Here is a 25,181-nt window from a genome sequence, read left to right on the forward strand (position 1 = left end):
GACCAGTTTCCGTTCAGACGAAGTTTCCGATGAATGATACAGAAAAGGTTAGATGCAAAAGGAAGAGGTTGGAACAGCACATGTAAAATAACCACAATAACCTCTAAAAAATGTTATAAAAATTGTCTCCAGTTTGTGCCAGTCTACAGCGACTCGAAGTATAATCTGCATTCAGCTTGCATCATTTTTGTTCCTCTTCTCTGTATTTGCATGAACTACTGTTTCCCCTGTTGCCCAACTTTACTTTCACCTTCCACTGCGCCAATGGGAGTATAGTATAGCAAAGCGACACAAACGCACCGAAACCTTAAGTTATCTGACACTGTTTTCGTCTTTTTTATGGAAAACAAGCATGAGGTCAAACTCATTAAAAAATTCATTTATTTCTGTTGGTTTAACATCACACTTAATGACGGCTTTCAACCGGTCTTATTTTACCACATGAAAATGTGTGTAGACTATAGTCGTTATATTATCTCAGCTGAGAAGAAATGGCACACTTTGTCAACATCAACATCTTCGAGCAAGACACTCAAACCGAACATTAACTGTACAAAAACATTCATTTTTACCAGTTGACAATTTGAAACCAGGCAAAATAAATTGTGAATATGAGAATCATGTCCGTCCGTTCCTGGCAAGCCCTACAGCCTCTTGCCCTTGTTCAGTCTATTGAAACGCCACATGTGCTCCTTGCGAAGAACCTTGATGTACTCCCAGCTGTCTGGCTCCAAGTCCACCAGCTTTTTAGGGGGACCCAGATCCAACTGGAACAGCCTGGGGAAAGGGCAGTGGAAAATCACAGTCAGGACACAAAATGATTTGAAGTTACACACTGGACATCACTCATCCATCTTCCCCCACATTCTTCCATGGATTTCCGTCCAAGTCTGGCGTAGTAGATTTAAATTCAAATGCTTTAAGTAAATCAAAATGATTATACTTCGTCCATACAGAGGGATGGGGATATCAACATATTCCGTACTGAGCTCAAACTTGAATGAGGCACACAAGCAGCTTGTTTCCAGTTGCCTAAAACGTGTGTACAATGTAGTAGGTTTGAATTTGTATGCCGTACCACTCCGGGTAATCTTGTGGAGGTCGAAGTTGAGGGTCGTCTCCAGTCTTGAAGATGTTGACCCCCATAGCATGGGAGGTGAGCTTCACAGGGTCCTTGCACACCTCCGGACCCTTCACAGCCTCCTTCAACTGGCCTTTCCCCTTTCCTTTGCCCGCTGGGATAGAGATGGCGACAATGGATCAATGGAACACTGAACATGGATGATGCTATGATTGAAACCACATGATTCCACCTCATTGTATCATTGCGTAATCCTGGAAATCTGACGCTGGGATGTCTAATCACATAAATAGGAAGAGAGAAATAGGGCCAAGACAGGCGTGACTTGAGCATGCCCTTTAAATCTTTTGAATGCAAGAAAAAAATACCTGTCAAAAAACAAAGATTTGGGTTATGACTACAACAACATTGCTGCGGTAGAATGAGAGATCTAATTGAACTTCAACGCATCACAGAGGATGTTTAAAGGGGAACCAAGTCACTGAAATTGATATTTTGCATGCACGCAGAGAAAGGGGGGCTTCTCCTGGTTGCTTTATTTGATTCAATTCATCAAGGACAGCAAATAGTGTTGGCTATTATGAACACACTGATACAGCGTAAAATAATAGTCGAGTATAAAACAGACCTATGGTTTTCAATCTGTGGTGAAATTGTTCCCTAGATGACTGAAATGTGCGCTTGATTTGCTCATTGTGTGTGTGTGTTCTAAATTGTGGATGTCTGATTTGAGTCGAGGGCGGAAACCTGACTTGAATCTACGTTCATATTGTTATAGTAAAACATCCTTAATTGAAGGTCAATAATCATTGTAGTGACACTATAATATTGACCCGAAGATTGGAGCTTACCAACTTTCTTGGCGTATCCACAAGTCGGAATTCTATACAAAAGGTTGTTTATACAAAGCTGTGAGTTTCTTGTCAAACATTTTAGTCGCGTTGCAGAGCAGATTAGATGAAGCCCTGACATCTTTGGGTTGAAGTCAGCTAACAAAACACACAGCCATGCGTGTTTGGTTTGACATTCGTTGTCTTCCTTTCCGGGTAGTTTCTTCTATCCACTAAAATGCAACGCCTATGGTAAACGAAGCACGTTACTGCCCCCATCAGGAAATACATAGTATCCTAAAACATTGGTTGTCTGTAGCTTGAAATTACAAAGTTGTAATGCCTCCCCACAAAGAAGGGTGGCAGCAGTTCTGTGTCGTGTGGCAATGACTATAATCAGGCAGTCGATAGACAATAACAACGAGAAGAAGATATTCCACATCGTAACAAGATGTCGGAGTACGCGACGGTCCAGAAAGGCGCTTTGAATTTGAAAGGACTGGGCTCCCTTTCAGCGGGGAAAAAGTAGGTGTTTCGCTATTTAATTTAATTAAAATTATTTTGTTGATCAAGGTCCCTGTTGGATCAGACGAATGTGGGTGTTCAGGACTTCTCAAATGTTTAGCCTAGTATGACGGCTGTAGGCTGTCTTGCTAGCTAGCTAGCTAGCTGATCTCGACATTTTTAAAGCTGATGTGTAAAAATTGATTATCTCTCATCTAGAGTTGTTTGTTACACACAAATAGAGAAACAGACATTAACGGCAAGAGACACAGTATGTATGTCTGTTGTCTTTCTGCTGAAAATTGCGTCATCTAACTATGTATCTCATTTGCTTCCAAAGGAAGAAGAAGAAGGATAAGGAGAGGAAGGAGCGTTTGGAGCAGGCCATTGCTAACCAGAATGAAGAGGAAGAAGCCAAGAAGGGATATGTTGACAAGCGAACACCAGCCCAAATGGCCTTTGATAAGATGGGTGAAAAAAGGGTGAGTTGTGTGAATCGCCCTAAGACATGTTGCTTCTATTTGTGATTGGTAAGTCTTGATATGGCATATAGATAATGTACCCAGATATTTTCTCCCAATTAGTTAGGTTTACATAATTGACAGGCAGTTATTTAGGCCTAGTTAGTTCTATTATTGTGTGTTTTAGTAGGCATACTTGCAGCTATTGAAATATACATGTTTTATGTTCTAATTGTAACCTCTTTGTCTTTTAGCAAATGGAAAGGATTTTGAACAAGGCATCCAAAACACACAAACGCAGAGTTGAGGTAAGATTTGTATGGTAATGGTTGGAACGTTTTTAAATGTGTTTCTTCTCGCTGACCAAAGGACAATGCTTGACTTGGCATGTGGTCTGAAGTTGGGGTACTTTGACTGGGAGAAAAAAACCTCTGTCCCTGTTTTTTAATGCTCAGACTTTTAGTCCTCCATTTAGTTTGAACATCGGTTTGTGTTTCCCTTTCCCCAGGATTTTAACAGACACCTGGACAAACTGACAGAACATTACGACATCCCAAAGGTCAGCTGGACCAAGTGAGAAGCAGCGCTGGACTTTTCCCGATGTCTCCAATTTACTTTCAATTTTTATGGTTTTGCCTTTGGAGACTATCATAAGTAATACATTGTACATTTATAGAATTGAGCGTTAGTGTTCTTGTAATTTGACAAGCAATTTGTGCAAATAGTACACTGACAAATTGTCTTTCAGTTTGAGATTTACAATTGGATATGGATAGCCAATATACCTTATATCCCCATTTTGATGACGTATGTAATAAAACTTTCATTTTAAGGTTGCTGGTGGTGCATCAGTCTCACTATTTACTGGTCACAGGCACACATATGTAAACTAACACGCTAGTTACACCCACAGGCCATTAAGGGATAATGCTCGATGAGGTGTACAATATGCTAGATTAATATCTCCTAGGAATTTCCAGAAGATGCTTCTCTCACGTCTGCTATGGTGAAGATAAATATGCCAAAAGTCAGTCAAACATATTATGCTCGTCATATTTGATGTGTTCTGTATCTAAGTACAGAATCTTCACCAAAGTTAAGTCATTTCCCCTAATGTGCATTCTTTTAAATTCTTTAACAATTAATTTTTCTTCCCCCAAACACATAAAAACGTCAAGTAAAATGTTATTTTTATTTGAACCCTTTTTACAAGCAATGTCACAGAGGGCTTAACAGATGCCCATCACCTTTTGAATTTCAAAGAGACTGAGTCTCAGAAATATTTTCCAGAAACACAAAATATGAATCCACAGCAAACTGGCTGTGGACAGTAAACATTGTTCGCAAACCTTTTTGTCAGGGTTTTAAGTATCCCTAACGGAAAACTCCCCGGGAGCTTTCTTTTTTGACATGTTCATATCATTATAAGCAACTAGGGGAATTAACAATGTTTTTACTTCAGTGATTAAGGTTACATTATGACTAATAAACCATAAAGTCATGTTATGCTGGTGGTTATACCTTTTCAGTATTCATTCAATATATGTATTATCCATTGCACAAAATAATTTTCTCACCGCACAGCACTAATGGAGCTGTTGATGGAGACCAGTTGCAGTATTCTGTCTGATAGAGCATCAGTGATGTCATTGTGACTCAGGCTAAAATCCAGAGAGAGAGAGGGGGGGTGATGATATGATATTTAAAAACCAACAGTCTTTTCTCAATATGCGACGTGCAGAACAAGGGGTGAAAATTCTGTGCGGCAAAGGGGGATGGGTGGTCACCTACAACAACATCACCTCTGCGTCATATTAAATTGTTTGTTAAAACTATTAGAGGCAGAACAATGCATATGAGTACAATACATTGTATTATCTACCTTGATGTTTCCATCAAGGCATTTGAGAGGTAGGCTACATAGGTTTACACGTGGCACACACTTAAGATAAAATAAGACAAGACAATTTTAGGAATTAATAAACCCAACATTTTATAAACACTGTTTATGACGATTTGGCCAGCAAGGCTACATTTTTCAGACTGAGCAGAACATATCAGGTTAACAGATAACTAAAGGATGCATCCATCAGGTTGAGGTGTTAGGTGCTGAGACTCAAGCCATCAAACTTGATTTCTTTTCCTAGGGGGGAACATTAAAAAGAAACAATGAAACCGGGGTTTGATTTGCACTTCAGGGCCATCGTAGAAACCTCTAACCATGACATCTATCCAGATAACCATTTATCTGAGATATGTTATTAATGTCTTAGAGAGGGAATCGTACACTTGCTCAGCACCCCATTCAACACCTGCTGGAGCTCCGTGGCAGAGATAGCCTGGTCCTGAAGACAGAAAACATCGGAATAATGTTTGTATCATATCACCACTAGGTGGCGCCCAACCCCTTTGATGTACAGGATTTGTCTGAAATTTGTCCTGCTGAAAAGTCCTCCATGATCCCTTCCACTGCATACTTCTATTATATATTATTTTTAAGAATTATTCATAAGTATGCAGTGGAATAGCGAAATCTCTGACGTTGATAACAAACCAAACCGTTTCAAAAATCGGTTGAAAATTGAGCAAGTTATGGTCATTTAAAAAGTAGGCCTATTGCATGCCGCACTATCTGAATAACCTGAGTTCTCTCTACAGTCAGAGCTCGCGCAAAACGGTGGTGAGGGAGAGACCCGTTCCGAAAATTGTAAGGGCGTAATAATTTGTGAAAGACTCAGAGAAACACAAATATCTGACGAGGCAAAATGCCGTACAATTTTGGAATCCCTGCCGGACGCATGTTTTAGGTCTCTAAACGTCTGGTCACCCTATGTATATAATTTCCTGACTTTGGCGCACGGTTAATTACGGTTAAGGTCACTACCTATAGATTAGGCCTATTAGATCTCATAGTGAGGTGGGTGCTGCAAGTGATCTCAAAGGAGGTGATGACAGTAGGCATATGCTTAGAAGGTATAACGAATTTGTCGAAAGTGAAATTGAAAGGCTCAAGATTGCTTGCTCAAAAATGGGCTAGTCGAGTCACATCATAATAGGTGCGTTCGACTTCATGCAGCGCCGGTGTCGCCTGCAGCCGCCTGCAGCCCGGCTGACTTGAAGCAGCCAATGGCATTCTCAGCTTCAAGGCAGCCGACTGCAGCCGACTGTCGGCGCCGTCCCAATTGGTTCCCAATTTAACTGGTTCCCCAGCTGTGCGTGCACCTATCAGTCTGCCTCTATCACCAGATTCGTCACAAATTCACAAACATATTACTGGCGATTTTCAAGTCGGATCTCATATTTGCTGCGGCAAATATGAAAGTAGGCCTATAGGCTACGTGCGCACTACATTAGGCTACCATTCACGACAAAATAAATGGAGACAAAATAAAACATTTGCATACAGACCGGAAATATTTATGAGGAGCGTTGAGGAAGTTGACTGAAACCGGAAAACACGCGTGTTTTTCCGTTTTGTGACGTGTACACAAACCCGGTTCGATGGCAGTGAGGAACATCTAGTTAGGTAGCATCTGTGGATGCTACGTTACGGCTTTAACTGTACCTAGCAAGATATTATTATCAGTTATATATAATTTAAAAAAATTACTGTCACATACGTAAGCCGAAGATGTCAGCAAGTGCGGTTTATGTGTTGGACCTCAAAGGCAAGGTAGGAGAGAGCAGACCCAGACTCATATCATCCTGTTAGCATTATAATTATGTATAGTGTAATGCTAGCGTGCTATGATAAGTATGATCAATCAACTTCATTTATATAGCACATTTAAAAAACCACAGGGGAATAGCCAAAGTATGATAACATGATAGTACTTGTTACGCACCGTGGATGATTGTCTTTCATTCAGAGAGTTCATTAAACGTCAATGTTAGACAGCTGTTGCACCTTCCAGCTGTTGTTGGTTCGGTGCTGTTGTTGAAAAGGTTTTTAAGCCCTTTCTGTGTGTGGTTGCTTGGATCACTGAAACTGAATGAATGAATCTGCATCAGTCGTATTCAGCTGTCGATTCACATGTTCCAGCCAGGGCAATTCGTCTTGTCTGACATGACGATGACGACGTTCGATTAAGTAGCCTACCTCAAGATATTTCTTCCCTGTGCCGCAGACTATTAAGAATGCTGTCGAAAGTTTCGAGTTGATAATGACCCCTGGGTTTTAAGATAAAAGATCAAGATAATAGGAGATGAAAGAGGGAGAAATGGATCAAAACAGAAAGTTGCACCCCATAAGACAGGTTTCATGGAACAGACCAGAAGATCCTATTCCTCTTGTCTGATGTCCTGCAGGTGCTGATCTGCCGTAACTACCGCGGGGACGTGGACATGTCCGAGATCGAGCACTTCATGCCCATCCTCATGGACAAGGAGGAGGAGGGCAACCTGTCACCCATCCTGGCTCACGGAGGGGTGCGCTTCCTGTGGATCAAACACAACAACCTCTACCGTATCCCTCCGCCTATCTGGGACTAGTTGATGCCCCTCTGTGCAGCACAAGCTGTAGTTGCATAGTCATGGATGTTGTCCTTCTGCTTGTAGAAGGAAACACTGACGGGTGTGTCAGTCGTTATGATGTAAGACTTTGCTTTGCAAAGGCCAGGCTGACAATCGAAAGGGTCTAACGACATTCTGGCAGGTACTGTGCGCGCCTCAACGGTCGAGGACGTTGTACGTCTGCTGGTAGAAGAAAATAATGTCACTTACTATTTGTCAAAGATTCCGTTGCGTGTACTCGGTGTCAGTAGCTATGTTGTAAGACTTTGCTTTGCAAAGAAATAGGCCAGGTTACGACATTCTCGCAAGTGCTGCAAGTGCCTCTACTACAGGGCAAGGGAGGGGAGTTATACCAACCCCTGAGGCCTAACTGCGCCCGCAGGCCAATTTTAGCATCTCTTCTGAGGTCGACTGACGCCTGCCCAGTTGTCCGTGCGTTCCAGCCGCCTTAACTCCGATTCCGTCAGTCGTAGCGACGTCGAAGAAGAACGCCTGCGTCTCCCTGGTCTTCTCCTTCCTCTACAAGATCATCCAGGTGGGCTCTCGTCCCTTTTCTTTCCTTCCTCTCGTGCTTTTCTCTCTCTCTCTCTCTCTGTCTCTCTGTCTCTCTCTGTCTCTCTCTTGCTCTGTCTCTCTCTTTCTCTGTCTCTCTCTTTCTCTCTCTCTCTCTGCCTCTCTCTCTCTGCCTCTCTCTCTCTGCCTCTCTCTCTCTCTCTCTCTCTCTTTCTCTCTCTCTCTCGGGCCTTTTGACCGCACATTCCAAGTCGTTGCATTCCTTTTTAAAGTGGCAACAGCTTGAGATCACGCGGGCCGAAAACGGGAGACGTGTCTTGTCTCCGCAGGTGTTCTCCGAGTACTTTAAGGAGCTGGAGGAGGAGAGCATCCGAGATAACTTTGTTATCATCTACGAGCTGATGGACGAGCTGATGGACTTTGGCTACCCCCAGACCACCGACAGCAAGATCCTACAAGAGTAAACACTCCTCCTCAATCCGTTAGCCTAGCTTGGTGCCATACTTATTTTAAGATGTCACACAATTGAAGTTGTAAGTGAATCCGGGCGGCTTTTTGCGAGCCCCTGAGGTGAACTGTGACGTGTGGGTTGCTCAGGTACATCACCCAGGAGGGACACAAGCTGGACACGGGCGCCCCACGCCCGCCCGCCACCGTCACCAACGCCGTGTCCTGGAGGTCTGAGGGGATCAAGTACAGGAAGAACGAGGTGTTCCTCGACGTCATCGAGTCTGTCAACCTGCTGGTGAGGCAGCGCCCCGTGCATCGTTTTCAACCTTTCTCTTTCCGTCCGTCCGTCTGTCCTTCCTTCCTTTTTTCCTTCCTTCCTTTTTTCATTCCTTCCTTCCTTGTTTTTCTTTGCTTCTTTTTTTCATCCATCCATCCTTCAACTTGTCCGCCTTTTATTCTAATCTGATCTGATGTGGTGCCCTAGCATGGGTTTGAAAACAAATCTGGGCTGTCTGAAAGGGAGGAAGACATGGAGAGATAGCCCCTGTGTCAGCACTGCCTGGTGGGCCAACAAACGTTCAGTTCCTCCTCTCCCCCATTCCTCCCCTCCCTCCCCCCCCCCAGGTCAGTGCCAACGGGAACGTGCTGTGCAGTGAGATCGTGGGTTCCATCAAGATGCGAGTGTTCCTCTCCGGCATGCCCGAGCTGCGCCTGGGCCTCAACGACAAGGTTCTGTTTGACAACACAGGAAGTGAGTTTCCGTCCGCTCGCTCCGTCCGCTCTGTCCTCTGTCCTCTCTCGCCCCCCTCTCAGGCGTTTATGTGGAAGTGTCGACGCAAACCTTTTTTCTCTTTCGTCTCTGGGAAGACGCAAAGGCATCGTAAAGAGAGAGATACAGAGGGGGGAAATTAATCTCTCTCTCTCTCTCTCTCTCTCTCTCTCTCTCTCTCTCTCTCTCTGTCTCTGTCTCTGTCTCTGTCTCTGTCTCTCTCTCTCTCTCTCTCTTTCGTCACGCTCCCTCTCCTCTCCCTGCTCCCCCCCCCCCCCCCGCTTCCAGGAGGGAAGAGCAAGTCCGTGGAGCTGGAGGACGTGAAGTTCCACCAGTGCGTGCGTCTGTCCCGCTTCGAGAACGACCGCACCATCTCCTTCATCCCCCCCGACGGGGAGTTTGAGCTCATGTCCTACCGCCTCAACACGCACGTACGGGGACACGCCGCTTGGCCGCTTTTGCGCCCTCTCCCTCCGGCACCGTAGACACGTGTTGAACTCCCTGCATGTCTCCCTCTCTCCCTCTCCCTCTCTCCTTCTCTCGCTCCAGGTGAAGCCTCTAATCTGGATAGAGTCGGTGATAGAGAAGCACTCTCACAGCCGGATCGAGTACATGATCAAGGTGAACTGCTGCCGATGCCACTGCTGTTGATGCTAATACTGTCGATTGGACTATTTGACAGCTGCACCTGCTAGTGTCATTACTGTTAGCACTGCTGCTGCTCATGATAATGCGGCCTGTACTACTTCTTGCATAAGGTCGATTTCGATTGGTCCTCGTTGCCTGTCTTCCTGTTATCTCTTTTTCTTTCCATGTTGGTCTCTCCTGTTCACGTCTCAATGTCCCTCCCTCTCCCCCCCCCCCCCCCTCCAGGCTAAGAGTCAGTTCAAGAGGAGGTCGACGGCAAACAACGTGGAGATCCACATTCCAGTCCCCACGGACGCCGACTCCCCCAAGTTCAAGACCACCGTGGGCAGTGTCAAGTGGATCCCGGAGAACAGCGAGGTTGTCTGGTCCATCAAGTCATTCCCGGTGAGCTCACACACACTCCCACACACACACACACACACACACACACGTAGAAACACATACTGTAGTAAGTATCCTAAAGTCTGAGACCACGTTGAACATTGAATGTGGGTCGTAAGGTTTGCACACACTTGTGGAGTCCATGCATGCTGTCAGTAAAGCAATAAAGGAGGCACGTGCCAAATATAAAGACATTCAAAAATCTATGTACCGTATTTCTTCGAATAAACACCGCCCTCGAATAAACGCTGCACCCCAAAAAATCTGAAAATGGTTATTTAATTGGTTAAATTCAACCCCAGTATTTATTACACATGTACATAACTTTCTGCACCATAAACAGTTTGAAAGCTAACGTGTATGAACGTTTAGGCATGCTGCTTCCGATTTCTTCACAATGTAGAACACTTGTATTTGAGACAGCTGTACTACCAACGCACACCTAATTGATAGCCAATGAGAACGGGAGTTGCCGCACTCATGGACAAACAAAGAATAGACAAGGAAGTCAGTGGTGGTAAATGAAACCTGTGTTTTTAGCTGCATGATTCATTTGTCACAAAGCCAGCAACGAAGTTGTCTACGCCGCACCAAAAATGAACGTTATTTAATAAACGCTGCAGCGTTTATTAGAAGAAATACAGTATATATTTTATATATATATATATATATATATTGAAGATTCAACTCTTCACTCAAATAGTTCAGCTGACACTTCAATTTGCTTTCAATTATACTAAAAAAAAAAAAAACAAGTTCAACAACAAATTCAACAAATTCAAAATATAAGTATTTGACTCTCTTTGGGAATTTACTATATATATACAACCAGTTGAAAAAACCCACCCGTGGCATCCTAACCCTTCCTGTTTCGGGGTGTCTCCCAGGGCGGTAAGGAGTACCTGATGCGAGCCCACTTCGGCCTGCCCAGCGTGGAGGCGGAGGACAAGGAGGGCAAGCCGCCCATCAGCGTCAAGTTCGAGATCCCCTACTTCACCACCTCGGGCATCCAGGTGAGCCTCCCGCGCCCTCAGTACCTCCTCCGGCCTGCAGGGGTCCCCGCAGGGCCGCCGTCGCTCACTCGGAGCGGCTCGTGCCGCCACAGGGCGGCGCTGTTGCAGCGCAGATGGGGTGGAGGGGGGACGGGGACAGAGTCAGAGCGGCCTCGAGCTCTCCCTGGTCCCTGGTTGGACGGCGGGCCTCGGAGGCCAAGTGGATCGGGAAAAAAACCAGTATCCAAAGTATTTCCGAAAGAGCTGCGTCCTCTCTGACAGTACGAACACAGTGGGAGCTGTTTGCAGGGACTTTTGATGGATATATATATATATATATATGATATATATGTATGAATTATACATAAGGGACTTACTTCTATTAAAGGTATATATGTACCTTTTATTCCTCCGGACTAGTCAGGTATGGAAAAATGTGCTCTGAACAGATTTAATGTGAAGTATGTCCTGGTAGTAGGAAGGACATGCTGCCTCTCCAGATTACAGGATCAGCTGGAGAGGACTTCTCGAAGCAGGAGAGCATATACTTCTTATCAGATTGCGTTGTGGTCGTGGGGGCCGAGTCCACCTCCCTGCTTCCTCCAGCGCCCCAGGAAACCCCTCCGACCCCCCGGGGCCGTCCAATCGTCTCGCAGGCCCGCCTCCAGGGGGAAACGACATCATCGGCCAGAGAATCAGAGGAAAGCCTTCTTATTGGCTGGAGGAGGAGGGGGGCAGAGTGGAGGGGGGGGGGGGGAGTCACTCACTTCACCTCTTTGTTTCCCAATTTCCTGGTGAGGGAGAAAGGGGCAGTCGAACCTCTCTCCCAGGCTCCCTCCGGCGAAACCACCGCGGGGAACCCATCCATCACAATTTCCCCCCACCGAATATAAACAGACGAAGTGCGCTTGATTTATGTCACCAGAACGTCCACCCGCGGGAGCCGTCCCGCTGTTTCACGCTGGGGGTGGACGGGGTGGACTAAATCAAGCTCACGTCCGCTCCTCCGGCAGTGCGCCGTCGAGGCGCCTTCTGCTCCAGGTGCGCGAGAGGATTCGGGCGCCGCGAGACGCAACGTTACACCGCCGGGCCGCGAGCAGGACGTGCTGAGCTCAGCAGTCCAGAGCGTGAGGAGTGCTGAGGGAGTCTTCTGGCTGAGGGGTTAGGGTTAGCCTGGGGTACACATTCACTGGAGGCTGTGTAGGGACCGCCGGGGCTTGAGGAAGTCAATAAAACAGGAGAGAGAGAGAGGGCGAGAGAGCGGGCGAGAGAGCGGGCGAGAGAGCGGGCGAGAGAGAGGGCGAGAGAGAGGGCGAGAGAGCGGGTGAGAGAGCGGGTGAGAGAGCGGGCGAGAGAGCGGGCGAGAGAGAGGGTGAGAGAGAGGGGGCGAGAGAGAGAGAGAGGGTGAGAGAGAGGGTGAGAGAGGGTGAGAAGGTGAGAGAGAGAGGGTGAGAGAGAGAGGGGGCGAGAGAGAGGGCGAGAGAGAGGGCGAGAGAGAGGGCGAGAGAGAGGGCGAGAGAGAGGGCGAGAGAGGACAAGACTTCATCTGCGTTGTGTCGGGCTCCGCCTGCTGAAGATAGGACAGTACGGTGGGGCTCGACTGTGGCGATATCCGTTCACGTCTTTGTGTGTGCGTGTGTGTGTGTGAGCAAGCGGGCCTGCATTCGCCGCGGCCGTATCCGCGTGGCCCGTCACCGCCCCGAGGTCTTGCCTGGTTCTGAACGTCCGCCGAGGGCAACAGCCACCAAGAACCCCAGCGTTACACACGGGCTGCGAGCGACTGTCGCACAACCCCCCTCACCCGCTCTCCCCCTCGCCCCTTTCATCATCGCTACACTTTCATTCGACCTTAATTCGACCAGGCAGGAACCATTTGAGGTTCAACCCCCCATACCCGCCTAACCCCGGGCCCCCAGCCCCCCCTCTCCTGCCACGCTCCCCGCCCTCAGCCCTCAGCCCCCCCGCCCCGCCCTGGCACCTGAAAGAGCGTGTCGCGAAGCCACAGCTCCCCCAGAATAGCTTCCCCCGGGGGGAGATCAATGCAGGCCCCATCAGAGGGATGCTACTATTAGCCCGTGGAAGCTACTATTTAGGGGGGTCCAGATGAGGAGCGGCGCTGCGGGCCAGGCCTAACCCCAAGGACGCTTTGCTGGTGTTCTGCCCCTCTGGAACAGAGCAGAGGAGACCACATGGGAGCCCCCCCCCCCCAGTACCACACACACACACATACGTACGTGCACGTACACACACCACACGCCACAACACCACAGAGGAGCTCTGGTAGCACTGAGGGAACATTTAGCCATCCTGGAGTTATTACAGGGAGCGCGCCATTTAGCTTCGGCTAAGTGTGTGTGTGTGTGTGTGTGTGTGTGTGTGTGGGTCTCTGCCTGTCTTTGAGTGAACGTGTGCCAGCGTGTCAGGCTCAGTGTGGGGACTCTTCCTTCCTTCTTTCTGTCTCTCTCTCTCTCTCTCTCTCTCTCTCTCTCTCTCTCTCTCTCTCTCTCTCTCTCTCTCTCTCTCTCTCTCTCTCTCTCTCTCTCTCTCTGTCTCTCTCTCCGTCTCTCTCTCTGGTCTGTGTCTCTTCCCCGTGACAGGGCAGCACATACGGGAAGACGTCCTTAACCACATCATCAGCTTGTAAATGACACAGTGTGGTGTATGAGAGGCCTCCACGGAGCCACCACCACCAACCCCCCCCCCCTCCCTCCTCCCCCCCAGTGCCAGCTCACCCAGGCACACATGCCTTAACCCCCCTGGACCCCCCCCCCCCCCCCACACACACACACACACACATCCTAGGCAGAAAGGGAAGTTTACCATCAGGTCGTTTTCAGGCCGTGTTTGTGTGCGTGTGTTCTGCCTGGGTTTTTATAGCCTGCTGATGGTAGAGGGAGAAGCCACATCAGGACTCATCCCCCCCCCCACCCCACCCCCCCACCAGGGGATAATTACACCCAGGTCGCCCCCCCCCCCCTTCCCAGACCATCTCAGACAGAGTGGCGTGTCCCATTGCAGGGGTCTAGATGTGCTGAGCACTGGCAACCACCGGCAGAGACGAACCCTCGGCCAACTGACACGAGCCATAACTCCACTGCGCTCTGACAGTGGCTAGGCAGGCTCCAGGCAGGCACCGACCGTGTCAGTTCCGTCAATCAGTTTCCCGTCGCATAGGGTAAAACCAATTAAGAACGAGTCCTTCTAAGCCTTGTGTTATCTTCGAGTCATTGTGACCCCCCCCCCCCCCCCCCCGCACACACATGTTGCAACAACTTTACCTCATAAATAACGTGAAGCGTTTTTTTTTTCAAAGTTTTTGAAAGTTTTTGGTATTGGGTAAAGTCGTAGCAGCACAACGATGGGTCGTTGTGAACCTTCGCGTCATTGTGACCCGAGGGAAGCACAAGGGTCAACAACATTAGAATGATGGTAAGTCTCACCCTAGAATGTTCTGTGTTCTCACTCCAGAACATTCTACGGTTCTACTGGCTCTCATTTGGATTTATCTCGTATGATTGGGAGCTTATCGTAGAAGTTTCGTGGTTATTTTGTTCATCTGTTTGATCCAAAGGCTCTGTAAAGGACAACTTGTCTAAGATTGAGAGATAACGAAAATACATGGATGCACTTTGGTCCTTGATTCTGACAAATGGCCTTTACTTATCCATTTTCAAAGCGGCAGATCATTTTAATCGGCCTTGGCAAATATCTTGTTGTCTCTGGGGTATTGAAAGAGCTTTGACTTGGCGGTTGGTGACATGTAGATTATGGCAGGTCAGCTACCTCCCTAACCTGGGTTACAAAGAGAATGACGAAATACCTCGATCCAAATCAACTGGACGGGATTCATGTGTGTCTGGCCGGCTGCGTTCTGTCCCAGTTCTCAGGATCTGTCAGCTGGCCTGTGGGCTCTCCGAGGTTCTCCGCGCACGCGCCAGAGAGATTTATCGATCGGAAAACGAGCGAGAGGGGAAGAAGAAAAGAGAATCGCAGATGAGACATGTCGCGTTTGGCCGAGCCGATAAGGTCACACACATTCGGTTGCTTGAAGTCGGAACCAAATTTGAGGACTTCTCCCTTCCCACGACCCCCCCCCCCCACTCCCTTCTCTGCCCCCCCCCCCCCCTCCGCTGTCTAGACTCCCCATTCCGAGGTCGGAAACACCCCCCCGCGCAAGCAACTCAGCCCACGTAAATATACTGCGCGCATCGAGAAAACGAAGGACGGCATCTCGCCTCCCATCGATCGCGCCGACCTGATGAACCCTAAATCACAGCTCCCCCCGACCCCCCCCCCCCCCCCGCCCGTGCACTCCTCCCCCTGTGCTGGCTGAGGTAACTGCCCCTGCGTGTCCGGTCCCGAGCACAGCACCGCACCGACGCCCGGCGACCCACCTGACAGACGATCCGACCCCCCCCCCCCCCCCCCGGAGAAGGGATGAACCTCGCTCATCCCTCCGGTTGGCCTGCTTTTCCTTTTGCTGGCGCCAGCCCCCTTTTGGATTGGTGGAGATTTCCCCCCTCCCCCGAGGCCTGGCCCCCCCCCGGTTAGCGATATCGTCGCGTGAACCGACGCCTGGCCGTCTGCGCTCGGCGGCTGTGGGTTTCTCGACGGACGTCTGATCTAGCCGACACCGGGGCTAACACCTGACGAGGTCGGAAGTCTTCGTCAGCGGGGGACGGACGGAAGCGGCGTTGCGCTTCGGTCGTTTTTTTTTTGGGGGGGGGGGGTGAATATTTGAGTCGTATCACCGGGTTCTTTTGAACACGCTTTTGCGCGGCTCCGGACGCAGTCCATCGCGGCCTATTTTCGCGGCCCGGGTTCCGTCGCGTCCGGTCCGATCGCAGCCCATGTTTCTTCATTCTAAACTGGAGGAGATGGATGTCTCCCTGATGCGCCCCCCAGCCCTCCTCCCCCGGACCTGGAGACCACCTTCCCCATGTGGCTCTGATCAGGACTCCATATTTCTGTGCTGATATCTGGGGGCTGTGAGCTCACGGGCCCGGTCACACCACGTCAGGCGTCCAAGCCCTCTGGAACCTTCTCCCTTGCTTATTACAAAACGGTCTTATCTCGATCTAAGATTTAGGGCATGTCTCTCTCTCTCTCTCTGCTTTGCACTCATCTTCTCTGTCTCTTTCTCTCATTGTCTTTCTCTCTTCCCCCCCCCCCCCGGCTTCATCTCCCTCCCTCCCTCCCCCCAACCTCAAGGTGTTTCTCATTTAAAGTCAGCAAGTCAGTCCAATAACCGCTGCCTGTCAGTTTGCTTTATGAGAAGGAATATGAAGCTGAAATCTCCGGATAAGATCTGCAAAGAAACACACACACACACACGTTTTTCCAGAGTGATTGACTGTCTTTGGTTGTAATTGACGACGTTTTAATGATGTTTGGAATCGGAGCGGGGGAGGTCAGTGTGGTTAACTTTATTTGTTTTCTGCTTTCTCTCTCTCTCTCTCTCTCTCTCTCTCTCTCTCTCTCTCTCTCTCTCTCTCTCTCTCTCTCTCTCTCTCTCTCTCTCTCTCTCTCTCTCTCTCTCTCTCTCTCTCTCTCTCTCTCTCTCTCTCTCTCTCTCTCTCTCTCTCTCTCTCTCTCTCTCTCTCTCTCTCTCTCTCTCTCTCTCTCTCTCTCTCTCTCTCTCTCTCTCTCTCTCTCTCTCTCTCTCTCTCTCTCTCTCTCTCTCTCTCTCTCTCTCTCTCTCTCTCTCTCTCTCTCTCTCTCTCTCTCTCTCTCTCTCTCTCTCTCTCTCTCTCTCTCTCTCTCTCTCTCTCTCTCTCTCTCTCTCTCTCTCTCTCTCTCTCTTGCGTCAAACGCGAGAGAAATGATGCAACGTGCGTCCAGGCCCGTGGGCCACACCCGTGCCCTCGGCGGAGTGAGACGGAGTGTCGCTCGCCGTCATGTCCCAACTGCCCCGCGCGGGCACAGTTCCTCTATCAGGAGTATTCACACCAGTAGCCCCGGAGAAGAAAAACAAACGACTTCTACCGTCTCCCTGTCCCGAGCGTGGGAAACGTGATGGCCGCGTTGCGCAAGGACACTGTCGTCCTCGCCATGCCGTTTGTCTCGGTGGCCTAGCCGTCCGCAGAGGGAGACCCGGTGCGGGAGTGTTGCCCAATCCCTTGTTTTCGCGAGCTGTGCCGCGAGGGTGGGATTCGCGGTGTTTGTTTCGCACGACCACGACAAGTAAACGACGCTCTTCTCTTCCTCCCCAGGTGCGTTACCTGAAGATCATCGAGAAGAGTGGCTACCAAGCCCTGCCCTGGGTCAGGTATATCACACAGAACGGAGGTAAGGGGACCCGCGCGCCCCCACGCACGGTCACACGCACACACAGTCCCACGCAGACACACGCACGCACAGAAAGGGAGGTTCTGGAAGTCTTTGTCCGCCCTTTTTCTGCAGTCTCTCTCTCTCTTTCACTCTCTGTCTGTCTATCCCTCTCTCTCTTTATTTTCCTTTCTCTTGCTCAGTTATTGCTTGATCTCCCTAGCCTGTTCCCCTCACGTTTTGCCCAGCCATCGTCAGATCTGTGACTTTTAACAGGGAGGGAGGTTGCCAGGTTCTCCTGGTCCTCTTGAACAGAGGAAGAGAGGGTTGCCAAGTTCTGCAGGTCCTCAACAGAGGAAGAGAGGGTTGCCAGGTTCTCCTGGTCCTCTTGAACAAAGGAAGACAGGGCTGCCAGGTTCTGCAGGTCCTCTTGAACAGAGGAAGAGAGGGTTGCCAGGTTCTCCAGGTCCTCATGAACACGCTATCTCCACAGCTGGCCCAGACAGGCCCCTCCTCCATCTGATTGGCAGGAAGGAAGCTGTCAATTGCGCTGTTCTTGGCCGCCGCCAACGGCTAGCCATCGCGCACTCACATGAGTTCAGAGACGTACATGTGCGCACACACACACACACACACACCCTGTCCTGTGTTTGCAGAGTCAGAACCTGCTAACATATTAATGGTTGTCCGTATCAGCAGGAGGAAACCCTCCATTTCCCCTGCTTGCCTCGTGACGCGCTTTTTGGTACGGTGATGCGTAGAGGAAGGGGGCTGGGGCTGCAGTACAGTGCGTGCGTGTGTCTTGGCCAAGTCTGGAAGACCCAGGCGCCTTTGTTTCTGTGACGGGCTCGATGCTGCAGACGGCAGCATCAAGACACGACTCAACAGAAGCCCTTAGGATCACCGCCGTCATGATGAAGCCCCTATCCGGGGCTTTCGTTCGTCACATGCGGAGCTGACTACAGCACTGCCGGCCCCTGGTCCCAATGTCAGGGCTCTATTTTGAGCGGAAAGTAACGTTTTTCGTGACAGCCGGAATCCCCAGTGTTGGACGTCTTCATCTTGGCTGTAGCGTGGACGTGTGTGCGCGCGTGTGTGTGTCTGTGTGCGAGCGTGCGAGCGCCCGCGAGGTTCCACAGAGCAGGTCCACCCGGCGGGGCCGCCGGAGGCTCCGCGTGACGCAGGCCGGATGAGTTAGGACCCCCCCCCCCCCTGCAGCCCCGACACCCCCCACTGGCTCCAACACCAGACCTCCCCCCCCCCCCCAGAACACATCTGAGGAACCAGAACCAAACAACAGAGAAGGGAAGAGAGGGGAGAGGAGGGAAGAGAGGGGAGAGGAGGGAAGAGAGGGGAGAGGAGGGAAGAGAGGGAGAGGAGGGAAGAGAGGGGAGAGGAGGGAAGAGAGGGAGAGGAGGGAAGAGAGGGAGAGAGGGGAGAGGAGGGAAGAGAGGGGAGAGGAGGGAAGAGAGGGAGAGGAGGGAAGAGAGGGGAGAGGAGGGAAGAGAGGGAGAGGAGGGGAGAGAGGGGAGAGAGGGAGAGGAGGGAGAGGGGAGAGGAGGGAAGAGAGGAGAAGAGAGGGAGGGAGGGAAGAGAGGAGGGAAGAGAGGGCCCGTCGCTCTCAGGGGACGGAGGGAGGGAGGGGAGAGAACATGAGAGGAGGGGAGGGGAAGGCTGCCGAGGGAGGGAGGGAGGGACTAGAGAGAGGAGAGGGGGAGGGGAGAGAGAGGGAGGGGGAGAGAGAGGGGGAGAGAGAGAGGGGGAGAGAGGAGGAGAGAGATGAGAAGACAAGGGAGGGAGGAGGATAGAGATGAGATAAGAGAGGGGGAAAGAAAGAGAGGGGAGAAGAGAAGGCGAGAGATGAGGAGAGAGAGGAGGAGAGGGAGGCGTTTGCTTCTTGCCAGAGAGCGTGACCCCTCCTGTATGAGGGGTCGGGGGGGATGACGAATGTAAGCGGCCCGCTGGGATCCCACGTGCGCGGCCCGTGCACGCGCCTGCTCTTAAATGTTTATGTTACCTTGTGCCTCTGGGGCGGCTGCCAGAGAGCTCGGCCCAGGAATGATTTAGGAATGTGGAGTAGGGGAATTCTGGGCCTGTCGAAAAAACACAAACGCGCACCTCTTCCTTTTTTTTTCTTTCTCCCGGCAGTCTCTCTTTCCCTCCGTTCATCTCCCTCCCTCTCTCTCTTTTACGACTTGATCTCTCTATTCTTTTTCGAGAACTGTCACTCGACTCTCCTTTTCCCTCCCTCCCTCTCTTCCCCCCCCTCCTCTTGTTTGCTCTCTACCTCTCTCTCCCCCCCCCCCCCCCTCTCTCTCTCTCTCTCTCTACCTCTCTCTCTCCCCCTCTCTCTCTCTCTAAACTGTGCTGATAAGATGTAATGAAACAAACATGAGCTTGTCTGCTGGACAATTTATGTTCAGTGCATTTCATATGGAACACACCAGGCTTGTAACAGCAGGTTTATCTCTGTGTACATTACAACAGTCATATCCATCACTCGATGCATCGCAGCAGATACGTATCCTATATATATGACGACCACGTTAAAGATGATTATGGCTCAGTTCATCATCTGCCGACATTCACCTTTGCATCTCGCCTACGCAAATCTGTTCACCCTGCCGTCCTGTTCGATCCCATAACTCAGAAGCTGCTTGTTTTCGGAGTTGCGCTTGTTTGTGCCCTGCGAACCCGCGCGGCGTCTGCGTGCGCGCAGCATCGCCAGTGTCGAGGAAGGCAGCGTCCGAGCCCCAGAATGCCCCGTCTTCCCGTCGAGCCGAGGGGTCAGCTGGAGCAGGGTGGGACGTGTTAGCCTCGGCCGTCACTCGGCGCCCGCCGTCAGACGGAAGGTTGCGGAAACACCGGCAGCCTTCCAGCGTTGAAAGTACCGGCCTGCTGGAACGAGCTGTAAAGTGATGACTCCCCCCCCCCCCCCACAGACTGGTGCTGCTCCTCTCCTCACGTGTGGTTCAGTTGCTTCTCTCTCTCCCGCCCCCCCCCCCCCCCCCCCCCCAACTGTTTGAAGGTGTGAAGACGTACCTCCGTTTGCTTTCGTGAGACATATCTCGGTTTCGAACATCCCTGACCAGGAGAAGCGACGTGTCCCCTCTCTCTCTCTCTGCGTGGGTCAAACTGATCCCGGTTCAGCTCTCCCGCGTCCCGGACGTCATCGAAACATCGAAAGACGGAGCCGTGAGAATCGACACGTTTCATATCGCCCTGAGAGAGGTGCAGTGTTTTTATCCATTGAGGAAGTAGGTCATAGTTGAGAGAAGGACTGTGGGTATGAAAGGCCCAAACAGGCCCGTGGTTGGCCAGAGCTGAACCGTTCATGAACATATGAAGGGAATGTTGTGTGTGTGTGTGTGTGCTTGTCATGGTGACCCCACCCCTAATGACTACATCCTTAAACTGACAGGACTTTGTTGTTGACCAGAGAGATGGTGCAGGAATGGTGGCGTGTGTGTTGGTGTGTGTGTTGGCGTGTGTGTTGGCGTGTGTGTGTTGGTGTGTGTGTTTGGTGTGTGTGTTGGTGTGTGTGTTGGCGTGTGTGTTGGCGTGTGTGTGTTGGTGTGTGGGTTGGCGTGTGTGTTGGTGTGTGGGTTGGCGTGTGTGTGTTGGCGTGTGTGTTGGCGTGTGTGTTGGGTGTGTGTGTGGGTTGGTGTGTGTGTTGGTGTGTGTGTTGGCGTGTGTGTTGGTGAGGTCTAAAAGTATTGAGTCAGCAAAGCCACTCGCGACTAGTTCTGTCGTTATTCTGTGTTTGGTACCGGTGTGATTTGTGTGTGTCTGCATTAAAGTGGGGGGGGGGGGGGGGGGGGGGGGGGGGGGGGGGTGCACAAGGCCTAATTAGAGACCTGCCATACGGGAACAGCAAAGGCTATCAATTACCCCACCCCTCATCCCCCACCCCTCATCCCCCAGCCCTCATCTCCCACCCCTCATCCCCCAGCCCTCATCTCCCACCCCTAACCCCCCCACCCCGCCTCACCCGAGTCTTGTCCCGGTGACTCGAGCTGCCTCGTCCTACCCCCACCCCTCCCCCACCCCCCCTTTAATGTTCCCCTGCTCCAAAGCCAGAAAGGAAACCAGGCGGTGTTTGATGGTGGAGAGGGCCGTCATTTGGAGGGGGGAGGGGAGGGGGGAGAGGCAGGGGGGGGGGGGGGGGGGGGATTGAGAGACCCATTGTCTCGATTGTGGCGTGTGCACGATTGAAGTCACTCACATGGGTCACAGTCTGTGTGATGAGCGGATGACAGGAGGCCCAGAGAAGCCCCTGGAGTTTGTGGAAATTGTTTTTTGGTCGAACTATATAACTTGGTGTTACGTCGACATTATTTTATTAGGATGTGCTGTAAAACTGTTTTGACATTGTTTTAAAAGGGCTCTAAATGTTCAGGTTTATTCTCAACCCCCGCAAAAGGTTTCAGACAATTTCCTGCTTTTTAGAAACCCGAGCCACAGAAGACATAAACATGTTTGGCGTATGTGTGCGCGCCTGTGCAATCTGTGCGTGTGTGTGTGGCGCGCATTCCCGTGTGTACGTCCGTGCGGTAAGACCTTGTGGCGTCTGTGTTGAACGCTTCATAACTCCCGAATTTGGCAAATCATTTCCCTCTCCACCACAGTCGAATGTTAAACGAAATACAAAATATGTCGTACGATTCAACCCACTGAACAACACCCGCCGGCCCCCGCTCGCTGTTGTTTCCAAGTGCAACCCCCCCCCCCCACGATCCCCTAGCAACTGCACACACAAAAAATGAAACACTGCCCAGCCGAAAGGCCTTGCACTTCATTCCTCTTGAAGCAGATACGATTCGAGACAAATGGGATCCGGATCGTTGGTGGGCTCGGGAGGCTAATTCTCCCCGGGCCTGGTCATGCACGCCGGCCCTCCGTCTCCATAGCGCGGCCCGTGCTGTGGCTGTGTTATCGCTAGAGGAACGCCGGGTTCTCCGGGACGGGAGACGTCCTCCTGGAAAGGGGGGGGGAGCGGGGGGGTGTCCGGAACACGGGCCCGCGCACGACACGCGCTCACCACGCGCGCCGGGGCTTCCTCGCGCACGGTGCGCGTGTTTGCGTGTGCGTCTGGATCGTGCGTGCGCGCGCGTTACGCTACGGAGGGGAGAGAGAGAGAGAGAGAGAGAGAGTGCGGATGTCGTGCTCACCTCTAGTCCAAAACCGCGGAGATTCCAGGGCAGATAAGCGGACAGGAGTTGGCCCGGACCGGGAAACCAGAGCCGGTCCAGCTGGGGGCTTCCTGTGCTCGCAGCTCATGGGCGTCCGTGGTTTATTTACCAGCGGCCACGCCAAGCATAGCAGCAGAGGAACTCAGCTCCTCCGCTGAACACAAACACCTCGTCTGGGGCTTGAGGGAGGCTGAGGGCTGAAAACACAGACCTCAGTTACGGTGTTTTTGTGGCCCTTTAAAAAAAAAATGCTGGTCTAGTTGTCCTTCTGCTGGTAGCTTCGTACTGATCCAAGACCAGGGAAGCACCTCACCTTCTCGGGGTTTGGCTCCTGTGCGTGAGTGTGCGGGATGACATGGATGCGTATTGCGCCGGGTGTAAAGGCGAGGCGAAGGCGGAATCGACCGGAACGGTGTTCTCTCCCTACCACGTGTCCGCCAGCATACAGCCACTCTGCAATGATGGGAGAACACGGCATCCATAGCCTGACAGTCTGTTGTGCATGCACTAAACACTGGCCTCTCTCTCCCTCTCTCCCTCTCAGACTACCAGTTGAGGACTCAGTAGCGACTGGTCTTCAGTTGCAGTTGGATGGACCAGTCTGCCATGGATGGACAGACGGACACGGAAGGAAGGAAGGAAGGAAGGAAGGAAGGAAGGAAGGAAGGAAGGAAGGAAGGAAGGAAGGAAGGAAGGAAGGAAGGAAGGAAGGAAGGAAGGAAGGGTGGATGGGTGGATGGGTGGGTGGGTGGGTGGGTGGGTGGGTGGGTCTGGTCCTAGATGTACCGCTGAAAAACAAACTGCTATAACTCCTGTGTCATGTGAGCATCAATCCATTTCTTTGAAACCTCTTGGGTCCGGTGCCATATTGTGGTCTTGTTTGGTCGCCGTCCAATGCAGTGACTCACCGTATGGTATGCTGAAGAATAGTCCGAAAGTAGGTCAATTGCAAACTATTCATTCCAGTATATAGATAATGAACTCCCGCTTAACCGCTTTTGACCTGTTTTAGCGGCAGCCTCTTACAAACAGGTCAGTCTTAGTGCTGAGACGTAGACGTGCGTGGCCAGACGAAAGAAGGCCGCGTGAATTTCGATGTGGCGTAGCTCATTGGAACTGCCGTTCTGTTTTGCCCCCGGCGACAACCTGGTCGTCAGTCGGTTTCGCGGGCCCAACACACGGCACTGTGATTGGCCGGTGAAAAGCCACATGGGTCATTTGTTCGGTCTGTCGTCGCAAAGACACAACGTGTGGAGTGTCGTGGAACGTACGCATTTCATGACGGTTGTGTCGCAATGTTGCATTTTCGACGTCTGTATTTGATTTCATGCCTGTGTCTCTTTGTGCCAGACTTGTGTCAAATCTTCTCCGATTGTTTGCTTTAGTCTGACGTGGCCAAATTGGCACCATTTGAACATGGGCCCATTTGGAAACTGCTTTACGAGTTACACTGTGCCAAGCGAGTTCAATCAAGCCTGCCTGATGCATTTGATTGTTTTTTAATTAGCATTTGACCCTGGGCCGTCCCCTCTCCTCCCATTGGTCTGAGGGAAACCATGTGACCTCGTGCTGAACCATTTAATGTAACCGTTAACAACTAATACACAGGTGGACATTTGTAACCGATATTGTACTCAAACTCAGTGTTTACCGTAAAACTGGAACTTAGGTCCACAACCAGGACTCAGTCATAGTCACTCTCTAGCCCACACACAGATGGACGCACTGAAGAAACTGTATTGTCCAGCTTTCCAACACATAGGTATCAAACAAAGAGGGGATTGTCCCTGTCACAGTTCCTTGTCAGTGTCGCAGCGTGGGGCACAGGTATGTCTGTGGCCCAGTGTCATTCTGAGCCTGTTGTACGCGAACCACATCTACTGTATGAAATCAAACACCAATTAAAGTTGTTTTATGAGAACAAGCCGTTTTCTCGTTTCGTTGATTTGACCGGCTCCTGAAGCTGAAGTTCTTCTAGAAGTTTCGTTTGCAAACAACTTGTCCTTGTGCGTCTGCCAGTGTATAGAATGTGTACTGTACTGGAGGTGCCGGTCCCTTCCTGTGTGTGTGTGCCAGAGATGAAGCTCAGAATAGATCTACAAACAAGAGGTCTGATTGGTGTTCCCTGGAACCAGGAAGTGCCAAGCTATTTCCCCCTTCAGAGAGCACGTCAACACACGTCAACACACACACACACACACACACTCTCTTTCTCTACCGACGGCACGCACATCTTTTATGTCTTTCTCCGCCGTGGGTCACAGACACGCACGCTGACTCTGCCAAAGGTCGCAGACACAGAAAACAATCTCAGACCCTCTAATCCTGTCTGTGAGCAAGGGGGGGGGGAGCGCGGGGGGCTGAATCGAGGGCGACTTTCCTGGACAGGGGTCAGCCGGTCTACTCTTCAAGGTTATTTTAACACCAGGGGGGTTCTGTGTGAACACAGTAGGACCATCACATCCTGAGCCACACACACACTCACACACACACACACACCATGAGCAGCGTTTGGGAAAGCCAGCTCTGGAATGCAGTGACCAGGAAGTGACTCAAAGAAAGGAAGGGGACCCACGCTGGT

At 50.8% G+C, this 25,181-nt stretch overlaps 3 protein-coding genes and 1 long non-coding RNA gene across 5 annotated transcripts; 2 read left to right on the top strand and 2 right to left on the bottom strand.

Moving 5' to 3' along the window:
• Positions 1-364: 364 nt before the first annotated feature.
• Positions 365-2,141, bottom strand: mrpl54 (mitochondrial ribosomal protein L54). The gene is made up of 3 exons (XM_084676311.1): positions 1,933-2,141; positions 1,079-1,235; positions 365-777 (listed from the first exon to the last, which is right to left on the bottom strand). The coding sequence occupies exons 1-3, from the start codon at positions 2,051-2,053 to the stop codon at positions 645-647; spliced, it is 411 nt and encodes a 136-aa protein (XP_084532437.1). The 5' UTR covers positions 2,054-2,141; the 3' UTR covers positions 365-644.
• Positions 2,142-2,281: 140 nt separating this feature from the next.
• On the top strand, positions 2,282-3,712 carry fam32a (family with sequence similarity 32 member A). Its single transcript, XM_084676312.1, has 4 exons — positions 2,282-2,436; positions 2,756-2,897; positions 3,131-3,184; positions 3,385-3,712. The coding sequence occupies exons 1-4, from the start codon at positions 2,363-2,365 to the stop codon at positions 3,451-3,453; spliced, it is 339 nt and encodes a 112-aa protein (XP_084532438.1). The 5' UTR covers positions 2,282-2,362; the 3' UTR covers positions 3,454-3,712.
• A 1,170-nt stretch (positions 3,713-4,882) lies between these two features.
• Positions 4,883-7,212, bottom strand: LOC146254657 (uncharacterized). Its single transcript, XR_014731479.1, has 3 exons — positions 6,722-7,212; positions 5,164-5,221; positions 4,883-5,019 (listed from the first exon to the last, which is right to left on the bottom strand). It is a non-coding gene; the product is annotated as an uncharacterized LOC146254657 (long non-coding RNA).
• LOC146254658 (AP-1 complex subunit mu-1) lies at positions 6,342-23,302 on the top strand. Of its 2 annotated transcripts, XM_084675927.1 has the most exons (12): positions 6,342-6,549; positions 7,185-7,341; positions 7,856-7,923; positions 8,231-8,361; positions 8,499-8,646; positions 8,976-9,102; positions 9,409-9,551; positions 9,670-9,741; positions 9,994-10,152; positions 11,037-11,162; positions 17,354-17,429; positions 23,145-23,302. In XM_084675927.1, exons 1-12 carry the CDS (start codon positions 6,508-6,510, stop codon positions 23,165-23,167), a joined length of 1,272 nt encoding a protein of 423 aa, XP_084532053.1. In that variant the 5' UTR covers positions 6,342-6,507; the 3' UTR covers positions 23,168-23,302. The 2 variants fall into 2 exon arrangements, with proteins under 2 accessions (XP_084532053.1, XP_084532054.1); XM_084675928.1 differs by lacking the exon at positions 17,354-17,429 and having other exon boundaries at positions 23,145-23,295.
• Positions 23,303-25,181: the final 1,879 nt, after the last annotated feature.

This window comes from Hypomesus nipponensis, chromosome 16, assembly GCF_054491055.1.
Source record: "Hypomesus nipponensis isolate SF chromosome 16, ASM5449105v1, whole genome shotgun sequence".
Classification (NCBI taxonomy): domain Eukaryota; kingdom Metazoa; phylum Chordata; class Actinopteri; order Osmeriformes; family Osmeridae; genus Hypomesus; species Hypomesus nipponensis.

Coding starts and splice junctions, on each gene's coding strand:
- fam32a (XM_084676312.1), top strand. CDS start 2,363: ATGTCGGAGTACGCGACGGTCCAGAAAGGCGCTTTGAATTTGAAAGGA. Junction 2,437..2,755: donor TCCCTTTCAGCGGGGAAAAA/GTAGGTGTTTCG, acceptor TTGCTTCCAAAG/GAAGAAGAAGAAGGATAAGG. Junction 3,185..3,384: donor CACACAAACGCAGAGTTGAG/GTAAGATTTGTA, acceptor CCCTTTCCCCAG/GATTTTAACAGACACCTGGA.
- LOC146254658 (XM_084675927.1), top strand. CDS start 6,508: ATGTCAGCAAGTGCGGTTTATGTGTTGGACCTCAAAGGCAAG. Junction 7,342..7,855: donor CAAACACAACAACCTCTACC/GTATCCCTCCGC, acceptor CGATTCCGTCAG/TCGTAGCGACGTCGAAGAAG. Junction 7,924..8,230: donor TCCTCTACAAGATCATCCAG/GTGGGCTCTCGT, acceptor TTGTCTCCGCAG/GTGTTCTCCGAGTACTTTAA.
- mrpl54 (XM_084676311.1), bottom strand. CDS start 2,053: ATGTCAGGGCTTCATCTAATCTGCTCTGCAACGCGACTAAAATGTTTG. Junction 1,236..1,932: donor TGGATACGCCAAGAAAGTTG/GTAAGCTCCAAT, acceptor TCTCTATCCCAG/CGGGCAAAGGAAAGGGGAAA. Junction 778..1,078: donor CCACAAGATTACCCGGAGTG/GTACGGCATACA, acceptor CCCTTTCCCCAG/GCTGTTCCAGTTGGATCTGG.